We start from the raw sequence: 13,085 nt of genomic DNA, 5'->3' as shown, positions 1-13,085 counted from the left end.
GTCACTTTAAACTGTCATAGAAAGGGTCAGTATGTAGATTACCCCTTTCTATGAGAGATAAAATTAAAATGGTTATATTTTTCTCCACCAGAGAAAGTGACACCCTGACCACCCCCCAAGGCAGAGTTTTATTCTTATAAATATAGAATATACCGGAAATGAGCAAGGGCACTGCCAATGTCAATCAAAGCAACCCAATATGTGTTCAAGAGTTTCTAATCGTCTGCTCCCCCATTTTGTGTAGTGGGGAAAGGATAGTTTTTATGATCACTGCTTTGCATGGGATTACCAAAATATACCCCTAAGATCAAGAGGAGGAAGAAGCCCCACTTGATTTTGAAGGTTTGTGTGACCCCAAATTAATAATATAAATGATAACTTCTAGTTCGCATGTGTGTGTGCGTTATACACATTTTACGTTATGGTGGGTGAAAAAGGCAACAAGAAACCTCCAGGCAAAAAGTGACACGTGTGTTCATTTGCATGTCATTTCCCAGAATCCCTTGCTGCAGTGGAAGAACTGTATGCTGGGCGATAATGGTGAAAGGCAGGGTTGCAGACCTGTCTAAGACATGTGCATGTGCTCACATGTGATCTTTTTATTTGCTGTGTGTGTGTATATATATATATATATATATATATATATATATATATATATATATATACATGGAGCCCATGTGAATGGATATTCCAGGCAAAAGGTGACACATTGTGTGCGCATGTGCATGTCATCTCCCAGAATCCCTTGCTGCAGTGGGAGCACTGTATGCGAGTTGATAATGGTTGAAAGGCAGGGTTGCAGACCTGTCTAAGACGTGAATGTGCTCACAAGTGATATTCTTTATTGGCTATATGCTAACGGTGGAGGTTTTCTGTCGCCTTTTTCACCCACCATAACTTAAAATGTATGATATATATATATATATGCGACAGAAAACCTCCACTGTTATATATATATATATATATATATATATATATATATATATATATATATATATATATATATATATATATATACACACATATACACAGACATTGTACTCATTTATTCTGCACTATCGCAATTGGACTAACACGGCTATTTTCTGATATATATATATCAGAAAATAGCCGTGTTAGTCCAGTTGCGATAGTGCAGAATAAATGAGTACAATGTCTGTGTATGTGTGTATATATATATATATATATATATATATATATATATATATATAACGGTGGAGGTTTTCTGTCGCATATATATATATATCAGAAAATAGCCGTGTTAGTCCAGTTGCGATATAAATGAATTATTAGTGCAGAATAAATGAGTTCTTCAGTATTCGGTGATACCTTTTTTATTGGACTAACAATTTATGTGATAGGACAAGCTTTCGAGAGTTCTCCTCTCTTCTTCAAGTCAAGCAATACTGATATACAAAGGAATCTATGGCTAAAACATATATATATATATATATATATATATATATATATATATATATACATACTGTGTGTGTATATATATATGTATATATATATATATATACATACTGTATGTATGTATATATGTGTGTGTATTACCCATTTACCTCCTTTAAACCTATGCTAATGAGATGTAGTTTGGAGGTTGTAGTAACGTCTGTTCCTTCTTTAGGAGCTGTGTGGGTCTGGATCTGTGTTGTAGGTTTGCCTTGTGCTCCCTCTTGTGTTTAGAAATAGAGCGACTGCCGTGCTTTTTGAAACTCAAGAAAAGTGGTTGAAAATAAGTTATTTAAAACAGTTAAGTAATTTCAATATAGCAGCACAGAAGATTTTTTTTGCCCCAGCTGCGACTGTGCTGCATCTTTAACCAATACTTACTGTGTAAACGACATTAACATTTCTAATGTGTAGCATATTACTAAACACATCTTTGTCTACAGCTCATTTGATAAAAACTTTGTTTATCAACAAAGAGGAATCGGACCAATTGAGGAAAGCACTATACTTGTTGTCAGCCAAAACAGCTCTACAGTGCTCAAGTCAACAGGCAAGAATCTGTAAGTGATTAGTCAGGTTGTTTTATTTTCACCTCTTAATGTTCACCATAACTTGCATGAGTATACATTGCAGTTCCTGCGGTAATTGTGCACATTGGTAAATTGTGCCCCTAAATCAAGGGTGGGCCACACCAGTCCTCAAGAGCCACCAACATGTCAGGATATATCTACTTCCGGACAGGTGGCTCAATCAGTGGCTCAGCACAATGTCATCTCCCGATGATGATGTGGCTTTTTGTTGGTCGCTGGAGGCAAGTCTGACTCCAACTCAGCGTTGAGTCCTTTGGGCAAGTATACTATACAAGTATACTTGCCCAAAGGAATTGCCAGCAGCGTGGCATTTTACTTTAAAGTGGCAGTTTTCAGCATTATTTTTAACCCAACTTCAAAAAATAAACAAGCAGCATGGAGTGATAATACAGCTAAACCCCGTTATAACGCGGGTCTCGGGGTCCACCCCGAGACCACCGCGTTACTAACGGGGTCGCGAGAAAAAAAAATGGCCGCCGCGCTTTAGCGCATATTCATCCCGCGGGACAGGAGATGGGAGCGGGCATGTCCCTCCGCTCCCCGCTTCCCCCTGTCACCGCGGGACAGGCCGCGGGGCAGGAGATGGGAGCGGGGATGTCTCTCCTGTCCCCGCTTCCCCCTGTCACCTCGGGACAGGCCGCGGGGCAGGAGATGGGAGCGGGGATGTCTCTCCTGTCCCCGCTTCCCCCTGTCACCTCGGGACAGGCCGCGGGGCAGGAGATGGGAGCGGGGATGTCCCTCCTGTCCCCGCTTCCCCCTGTCACCTCGGGACAGGCCGCGGGGCAGGAGATGGGAGCGGGGATGTCCCTCCTGTCCCCGCTTCCCCCTGTCACCTCGGGACAGGCCGCGGGGCAGGAGATGGGAGCGGGGATGTCTCTCCTGTCCCCGCTTCCCCCTGTCACCTCGGGACAGGCCGCGGGGCAGGAGATGGGAGCGGGGATGTCCCTCCTGTCCCCGCTTCCCCCTGTCACCTCGGGACAGGCCGCGGGGCAGGAGATGGGAGCGGGGATGTCTCTCCTGTCCCCGCTTCCCCCTGTCACCTCGGGACAGGCCGCGGGGCAGGAGATGGGAGCGGGGATGTCCCTCCTGTCCCCGCTTCCCCCTGTCACCTCGGGACAGGCCGCGGGGCAGGAGATGGGAGCGGGGATGTCCCCTCAGGTCGCCGCTTACCTCAGAACCATGCTGCCTGCATGGAGGTTGTAGCGGGGGGTTTCTTCTCCCCACCGCTGTCCCCGGTGCTCCCGCTGCCTGCGCGGGAGGAGGGGGGGGAGCGGGTGGTGGTGCTGGTCGCGGCCCGTCTGTGTAGAGTGAGAGAGTGTGTGTGTATGTATATATGGGAGAGAAAGTGTGTGTGTGTATATGGGTGTGTGAGTGTGGGTAAGTGTCTGAGTGTGTGTGTAAGTGTGTGTGAGTGTGTGTGAGTGTCTGTGAGTGTGTAAGTGTGTGTGAGTGTGTGTGAGTGTGTGTGAGTGTGTGTGAGTGTCTGTGAGTGTCTGTGAGTGTCTGTGAGTGTCTAAGTGTGTGTGAGTGTCTGTGAGTGTCTGTGAGTGTGTAAGTGTGTGTGAGTGTGTGTGAGTGTGTGTCTGTGAGTGTCTAAGTGTGTGTAAGTGTGTGTAAGTGTGTGTGAGTGTGTGTGAGTGTCTAAGTGTGTGTAAGTGTGTGTGTGTGTGTGAGTGTGTGTGAGTGTCTGTAAGTGTGCGTAAGTGTGCGTGAGTGTGCGTAAGTGTGTGTGAGTGTGCGTGAGTGTGGTCAGTGTGTGTGCAGTGTGTCAGTGTGAGCAATGAGCAGTGTGTGTGCAGTGTGCAGTGTGTGTGCAGTGTGGCAGTGAGCAATGAGCAGTGTGTGTGCAGTGAGTGTGTGCAGTGTGTCAGTGTGAGCAATGAGCAGTGTGTGTGCAGTGTGCAGTGTGTGTGCAGTGTGGCAGTGTGAGCAATGAGCAGTGTGTGTGCAGTGAGTGTGTGCAGTGTGCAGTGTGTGTGCAGTGTGGCAGTGAGCAATGAGCAGTGTGTGTGCAGTGAGTGTGTGCAGTGTGTCAGTGTGAGCAATGAGCAGTGTGTGTGCAGTGTGGCAGTGTGAGCAATGAGCAGTGTGTGTGCAGTGAGTGTGTGCAGTGTGCAAAAAAAAAAATGTAAAAAAAATTTTTTTAAAAAAATTTTTTTTTTTTTTTTTTTTTTTTTTTTAAAAAAAAACGGGAGCCACGGGAAAACCGCGTTATAACCGAATCGCGGTATAACGAGGCGCGTTATAACGGGGTTTAGCTGTACTGAGAAATAGAAATATCACTTTAACCCCTTTGCTAGTCATAATGGTGTTTCTACGATGTATTTCAGACCCCCATGGCAGTGTAGTATGTGATAATAAAGTAGTACATATTTGCAGAGCATCACCTGCCTACAATGCTTTCTATTTTACACCTCCCCTTGCTCTTGCCTTCAACCCATAGTTGTAAGCAGATAGAGAAACTGTATGCACAATAGTATTTTATACTTTTTGCTCACTGGGGGAGGCTGGCGAGCATTAGTAAGTGTCAATAGTTTTTATTGTTGGAGGGATCCAATAATGCATTTTCAATTTCTGATTTGTAAAACAAAGAATATTAAAAGGTTCAAATGGTTGGATAGTTATCCTGTAAAGTTATGATTCCCTTAATAGTTTTCAAGTGGAAAGTTTCTCTTAGGTCCTCCAATCTTATATTGCGCACATAATATCACACAATTTGTGCAAATTATAAGGTCCAACCAATAGACCTAGTCAACCCTGCATGTTCGTCTACTTTTATTTTCTGGTTAAGAATTTAAATTCCTAGCACCCCCCTTTGAAACATACTCTCAGTTGAGCAGGTCATTCCACTTTTTGTTTATAGTTATATAGTCTTTAAAAAGCTCTGCTCGTTCAACTTTTTGTTTTCAAAATTGCTTGAACCAGAGGTCAGGACCTCTACTACTTTGCTTCCCCTTGCTAAGGAGTTATTTGCGTCCAACATTCCAGGAGCAGAGACTAGCAACAGATGAGGAACTGGCAGAGAGACAGTCGGTAATTGTGACCTTTAAGGTTACTGCTCTAATTAAAAATAATGCTAATTCTCAGAAGGACAGGTGCAAACAGGAACAGTGTTAAAGAAAGAGGGGTTGATAACTCTTTAGGAATAAAAAAATATGCATAGTTTGTTCCAGGAAATCTTTTCAAGGAATGCAAAAGACCCATTTGACTATTAAATTATGTTATTTACATAGCCATAATATTTATGAATGAGCCATGGGAATGTTCTGCAACTTCCACTTCACAAGAGTTGTGGGTCATGTCCTGTAACCAGAGGTTTATACAGTAGGGTTCAAAGTTTGGGGTTCTCTTCTGATTAATTACGACCACATAAAAAGGACTGGTTTCACACACGTGTAGCTGACACAAGGAATCTTGGCAATTTGGGTATAAACTCTCATATTACGAGGTAAATAATGTATGATTGTCAAAAAATAAACAAATGGAGCAAAACGGAAAATATAGTAATGCTTATTTGCCATTTGTCATTCTTATGACTAACATTTTTATTTTTCATGTGTATTTGCAGTTTTTATTTGCCACATGGTTTAAGTGTCGATAAAGACGGGAACTATTGGGTCACTGATGTTGCTTTGCATCAGGTATGGTTTTCAATTAAATGTAATAAGACGGGAAAGTGAATGTAATTGTTTCATATTTTTCAAAAAGTCATTGCTAGACCAACATGTGACATGTCATAAGTTAAAGCAATAATCCACTAATACTGTAGGTTTCACCTTTTTTCTCTGGTTTAGAAGATACTTGAAAATAAATGTTTATTCAGTGTATGAAAATACAGATCCCAACACAGATTTCTTTGCAGTTTTATATATAATTTATTCTTGTAGCAGTTTACAATACCAAGCTTCAGTTTGTATGGGCAAGGACAGGTTAACAATGGTGAACAGACTTGGGCTATATATTTTCTGTTCTGTTCTGATGCATCTACTAACAAGCATGATTCATATAGTAATTTGTAGCCACTAAATTAACCTATTACTATTAAGCAGTAATAAGATTAGGAAGACGAGCCTTGTATAATAACAGAAAGAACAAAAACAAACCAAAAGCCTGGGCGTACCGCCAGTGTTCTTATCTAAACCTTGGATACGTGAGATGTTGTGTACTCAAAATGTACTATTAACAATTCACTTGGTCTAACTTTTCTATGAAATAAGTTTCCCTTAAATGTGTTCTTCTTTCTAACATCCTCAATCAGTTTTTACAAACTAACACTGCAGAATAGTCTGGATTACAAAATTGATACAAACAGACAACATGTATTTATTTACAAAATGTTTTACCAGGAAGTAATACATTGAGAGTTACATCTCGTTTTCAAGTATGTCCTGGGCACAGAGTTATGATGACAAATGTATTTTATTTTAAAAATATGATGACGCAACCACAATGGATTTGAAATGAAACAACCAATATGCAATAGAAGTGTAGACTTTCAGCTTTAATTCAAGGGGTTGAACAAAAATATCGTATGAAACGTTTAGGAATGGCAACCATTTTCATACACAGTCCCCTTATTTCAGGGGCTCAAATGTAATTGGACAAATTAACACAATCATAAATAAAATGTTCATTTTTAATACTTTGTCGAGAATCCTTTGCAGGCAATGACTGCTCGAAGTCTGGAACGCATGGACATCACCAAACGCTGGGTTTCCTCCTTTGTGATGCTTTGCCAGGCCTTTACTGCAGCTGTCTTCAGTTGTTGTTTGTTCGTGGGTCTTTCTGCCTTACGTTTTGTCTTCAGCAAGTGAAATGCATGCTTGATCGGGTTGAGATCAGGTGATTGACTCGGCCATTGCAGAATATTCCACTTCTTTGCCTTAAACTCCTGGGTTGCTTTCGCAGTATGTTTTGAGCCATTGTCCATCTGTAAAGTGAAGCGCCGTCCAATCAATTTTGCTGAATTTGGCTGAATCTGAGCAGACAATATATCCCTATACATTTCAGAATTCATCCGGCTGCTTCTGTCTTCTATCACATCATCAATAAACACTTGTGGCCCAGTGCCATTGTAAGCCATGCATGCCCATGCCATCACACTGCCTCCACCGTGTTTTACAGATGATGTGGTATGCTTCGGATCATGAGCCGTTCCAAGCCTTCTCCATACTTTTTTCTTCCCATCATTCTGGTACAGGTTGATCTTTGTTTCATCTGTCCAAAGAATGCTGTTCCAGAACTGAGCTGGCTTTTTTAGATATTGTTTGGCAAAGTTTAATCTGGCCTTTCTATTCTTGAGGCTTATGAATGGTTTGCACCTTGTGGTGAACCCTCTGTATTTGCTCTCGTGAAGTCTTCTCTTTATGGTAGACTTGGATAATGATATGCCTACCTCCTGGAGAGTGTCCTTCAGTTGGCTGGATGTTGTGAAGGGGTTTTTCTTTACCATGGAAAGGATCCTACGATCATCCAACACTGTTGTCTTCCGTGGACGTCCAGGCCTTTTTGTGTTGCAGAGCTCACCAGTGCGTTCTTTTTTTCTCAGAATGTACCAAACTGTTGATTTGGCCACTCCTAATGTCCCTGCTATCTCTCTGATGGATTTTCTTTTTTTGCAGCCTAAGGATGCCCAGTTTCACTTGCATTGAGAGCTCCTTTGACCGCATGTTGTGGGTTCACAGCAACAGCTTCCAAATGTGAATGCCACACCTGGAATCAACTCCAGACCTTTTACCTGCTTAATTGATGATGAAATAAGGAAGAAATAGCCCACACCTGTCCATGAAACAGCTTTTGAGTCAATTGTCCAATTACTTTTGGTCCCTTGGAAAAGATGGGGCTACATATTAATGCGATGTAATTCCTAAACCCTTTCTCCAATTTGGATGTGAATACCCTCAAATTAAAGCTGATAGACTGCACTTTAAGCCCATATTCATTATTTAACTGTAACTTGAATTTATTTTGTTACACAGCCAAAATAACTAAACTTGTATCAGTGTCCAATTATTTCCGGACCTAACTGGGTAACAAATACATAGTTACATGAAGAGAGCAGGGTTATGCATTATATACAAGACATTGCATGCACAGTTAGGATATTATGATTAGGGTATTATTATTATATGTTATAGGATATTTATATATATATGTATATATATTTATATATATCTGTAACTGTTACATACACCTATAACACACACACACACACACACACACACACACATTATATATATATATAATGTGTGTGTGTGTGTGTGTTATATAACACACACACACATTATATATATATATATATATATATATATATATATATATATATAATGTGTGTGTGTGTGTGTGTTATAGGTGTATGTAACAGTTACAGACCAGATTAAAATGCGAGACAGCTTTAGTTTTGAAATCCATATCTAAGTTCTTTCAAATCACTTTAATTCAATTTACATTACTCGTCTGTAATGAACCTGCATTTTTCATGAGTTTAAAATGGCTCTAGACAGCGAGATACCTGTGTCTAAGTAATAGTTGTTACCTATAAGATCACAGCTGCTGATTTTCTTACGTACAGGTACTGTAGCTGTGCAGCAGCCATCTTGTAATTGTTCAAATGCCCTTATCTCTTTTGTACTAAAACGTCTCTATGGTGACCTTGTGCCTCACTGGATTTTAGGTATAACCAACGCACTTGTACACAGTGAATTCACTTAGTTTGCCCATAAATTGAATGGGTGGGTGCCTCAGAAACGTGGTCGGACTCCGGGCCCGATGAGAGGTTTGAGAAGCACTGCCTTATCTTAAATAGAACAATATAGTGATAATTTAGAATACAACAACGTGGGGAGTTATCAATCAAGGTTTTTAGTGTTTTTAAAAGTTCTTAGTTTTGCTTCCTTTCATGAGATATACAATTTTAAAGCCTACTTTTCTTTCCTTATCTGCAAAGATATTTAAGCTGGGACCACAAGGTAAAGAGTCTCCACTCTTAGTTCTGGGTAAAGCATTTCAACCAGGAAGTGACCAGAAACATTTCTGTCAGCCAACTGATGTTGCAGTGGACCCAATAACTGGTAACTTCTTTGTATCGGATGGTTACTGCAACAGTCGGATCATGCAGTTTTCACCCAATGGGATGTTCATCATGCAGTGGGGAGAAGGTAAGTCACAATTGTGTAATGGAAAATAACAAAGCCAAAATCATACAGCTATGTACTATGTAAGGTTTATGCATGCGTTAGAATCTAGTCATCTTTAGGGAAATTCTCCAAGGTCAGAACATTTCCTCATAATATTGGCATGAGGAAATTTTCGATGGTGTTCATTTATTAAATCTTTTTTTTTATTTTGGATAATGAGGCTCATCAGTACTGTAGTCAACATTTACCCCATTGTATGTGGGTGCAAGCAAAGGTCAGAATACATTTGAAGTCTCTAGTAGTTTGAGTCTTTAGAGTTTGAAGGTTCATTGTCTTGTGCCCTGCTCCCATTAGTTGAAACTTAAACACTTTAAAAGAAACAACTTTCACTCTGATTTTAAGAAGGAAAAAAAAAAAATCTACTCGCCGAACAAAAAAAATCTACTCACCACCTAGTACCACACGTGTGCTGCTTGGGCCAATAGGAGCTCGCCACGATGTTAAATCCACTCGCCCGGGGCGTGCAAATGTATAGGTTTGTCGAACACTATATATATATATATATATATATATATATATATATATATATATATATATATATATATATATATATATATATATATATATATACTCTATCAAATGGAAATATTACTGTGTGCTCATTTGTATGTCTTAGACAGGTCTGCAACCCCGCCTTTCACCATTATTGCCCAGCATACAGTGATTCCACTGCAGCAAGGGATTCAGGGAAATGACATGCAAATGAGCACACACTGCCACCTTCTGCTTCAAATCCATTTTGACATAAGCCTATGCTTGCTGCATTACACAGCTTTTCAGCACAGCCTAGGTTAAGATCCATAGCCAGTAAACCTACCCACAGACAGCTGTTTCGACCTTTTGGGTGTGTGGCTGGTTATAGTGGCTTTGCAATTTGAAGCTTGTATAGGTATCCACCACACATTAGTTAAGTTATGACAAAAAAAACCTCCGCTAACATCCACACACCCAAACCTTAATGGTCCCAGCTGTGTGGCTGGACAATACTCCTTCCTGAGGCATTCTCTATCCCACAATGAGCAGCCACTTTACCTTTTGCTTTAACATTGCCCCTTATTCCCTCCAGAGTGTAAGTTCTCAGGAGCAGGGTCCTCGTTACCTTCTGTATCTGTGCATGTTTGCCCTTATTTTTATGTAATTCTATTTGTGATTTATATCACTGTACCCCCACTGTACTGTGGAATATATCTGCACTTTGCAAATAAACTATAATAATAATAAATGTAAATCTTACATTAGTTTTTCAGCCAATCTTTTCTATTGTTTATAGGCATCTGAAAATAACTAAATTGATTGAAATATTAGGTTGGCCATAGCTATCTAAGCCTTCACAACTGCACAGATGTGTATATATGTGCAGTTTAATACATAGCAGCAATCTCCCCTGTACCACACTCTATTTATTTCTGGGAACCTCAGTTCATGAGATATTTACCTTTTTATGTGCCTGTATTTCTAGTCCTTGTTAGGAAATAACTATGGCTACCATCAAAGTCTCACTCCCATGGGCCAATAGCAAGCCACGGTGTTATCAGAACATGGCATTGCAGCTGCCTATTGGATGATCTCGTCAGCCATCTTTGATTTTTCTTGAATTTTACCAGCACCTAAAAATGTAAATATTCAGGAATTGTTGGTGCTTGGTGCTAGGAATGTCACGGTTAAGCTCCAGAAAAACCCTGGTTCAAATTGTGCAAAAAAACATATATGGGATTACTACTTTAATATACAATTAGTATAAATAAGGTGGTGGTTGATTACATTTGATATATGCAATTGTCATTTCCGCCTACAGAATCTTCATCAGGCGTAGCTAAACCAGGTCAGTTCCGTATCCCACACAGCCTGACCATGGTAGCTGAGCAGGGCCAGTTATGCGTGGCTGACAGAGAAAATGGACGGATTCAATGCTTTTATTCCGAGACTGGACAATTTGTCAAAGAAATCAAACACAAGCTATTTGGAAGAGAAGTTTTTGCTGTCTCTTATGTACCAGGTAATCTTATACAGCTTCTGCAGCATACGTGCTTTAAATGAATGAAATAATTTCTTTCAAAATAGAAATGCAATAATTACAACATAGCCAGTAGATTACCTTTGCCCATCCATGCTTCTGTACCTCTAAACTATCCTATGTACACAACTCATACATAAAGGGTGTTATTTTATTGTGAGCATCACTTTATGAATAGCAGATTTAGAAGGACAAGTCACTTGCACATTGTACTGAATAAAATATAGGGTAAGTCCCTAGGTAACCGAGGCTACTACCTGGGCACGGAGTATAACTTCTCCACTTGATTGAAGACAGACACCAGTGTTAATGATAACTAATATTATAATAAACCTCCGGTACTCACTCAGGGTGTTGGGCAATGGTGTATACCGGATAGAAGTACTGAGGGACACCTCCCGAGGGGCGCCCCTAAGTAAGTCACGGCCCGATCACCAGACGCCTCACCTGTCCCCTGTGTACCGCGTGGAGGTAATCAGCCGGTCTGTACTCACAAAAAGCCGTTCCCGTTAGGCACCGGTAGGATCCTCTGGCAGCTTGTGTCCACGCTGTTTCTGGTGTCGGCGTGCTCCAACCGGAAGTGACGTCGCATAGAGAAAAAAAGGTTTGGTTGCTCCGTGGTCACAGCATCTTCAACAGCCAACGCATGGATGATAAAAAACTTTATTGGCAACTAGCAAAGAACATCAGCACGAACCACTCTGAGAGTGGTTCGTGCTGATGTTCTTTGCTAGTTGCCAATAAAGTTTTTTTTCATCCATGCGTTGGCTGTTGAAGATGCTGTGACCACGGAGCAACCAAACCTTTTTTTCTCTATGCACATTGTACTGGGCAAATCCAACATTTTATGTCTTCTATTTGTATAATGAGAACTCTCAAGTCGAAAACATAATTTAAAGTGTTGGAAGTACAGTATGGTAGCATCGCTTCTTTATTTACACCAGGCCTGCACAGGGCTGAACTGCTCCAAGGAAAAAAAAATTGGGCCGCACGGGTAAAATCATCATCATCATCTCTCCTCCAGCACCTCTCATCATCATCATCATATCTCCCCGAGCACCCCTCATCATCATCCTCATATCTCCCCCAGCACCCTTCATCATCATCCTCATATCTCCCCCAGAACCCAACACTATCAACCTTTGCGATACTCCCCATCTATCTCTCATACCCACATCTCTCCCCCTCACCCACACACATAATACCCCCCCTCCACATCAAACACACAATACCCCCCTGCACACCACACACATCCCACCCACCCCTGCACTTCACATCCCTCTCCCCCTTGCAGCTCACATCCCTCTCCCCCCTTGCAGCTCACATCCCTCTCCCCCCTTGCATCTCACATCCCTCTCCCCCCTTGCAGCTCACATCCCTCTCCCCCCTTGCAGCTCACATCCCTCTCCCCCCTTGCAGCTCACATCCCTCTCCCCCCTTGCAGCTCACATCCCTCTCCCCCTTGCAGCTCACATCCCTCTCCCCCTTGCAGCTCACATCCCTCTCCCCCCTTGCAGCTCACATCCCTCTCCCCCCTTGCAGCTCACATCACTCTCCTCCCTTGTAGCTCACATCACTCTCCCCCCTTGCACCTCACATCACTCTCCCCCCTTGCACCTCACATCACTCTCCCCCCTTGCAGCTCACATCACTCTCCCCCTTGCAGCTCACATCACTCTCCCCCCTTGCAGCTCACATCACTCTCCCCCTTGCAGCTCACATCACTCTCCCCCTTGCAGCTCACATCACTCTCCCCCTTGCACCTGGGTGGGAGACAGTGACTGGGTGGGTGACAGTGACTGGGTGGGAGACAGTGACTGACTGGGTGAC

At 41.8% G+C, this 13,085-nt stretch overlaps 1 protein-coding gene across 1 annotated transcript in view; it reads left to right on the top strand.

The window, feature by feature from the left end:
* The window catches only part of PAM (peptidylglycine alpha-amidating monooxygenase), a 201,422-nt gene that overhangs the window by 164,025 nt on the left and 24,312 nt on the right, over window positions 1-13,085 (top strand). The window contains exons 18-21 of the mRNA XM_075599016.1: window positions 1,899-2,015; window positions 5,614-5,686; window positions 8,992-9,202; window positions 11,037-11,237. Coding sequence (XP_075455131.1) covers window positions 1,899-2,015; window positions 5,614-5,686; window positions 8,992-9,202; window positions 11,037-11,237 — 602 coding nt within the window. The remainder of the gene's footprint in view (window positions 1-1,898; window positions 2,016-5,613; window positions 5,687-8,991; window positions 9,203-11,036; window positions 11,238-13,085) is intronic.

Source organism: Ascaphus truei, chromosome 1, assembly GCF_040206685.1.
Source record: "Ascaphus truei isolate aAscTru1 chromosome 1, aAscTru1.hap1, whole genome shotgun sequence".
In the NCBI taxonomy this organism is placed as follows: Eukaryota; Metazoa; Chordata; class Amphibia; order Anura; family Ascaphidae; genus Ascaphus; species Ascaphus truei.
This window is presented reverse-complemented; position numbering and strand designations above follow the sequence as displayed.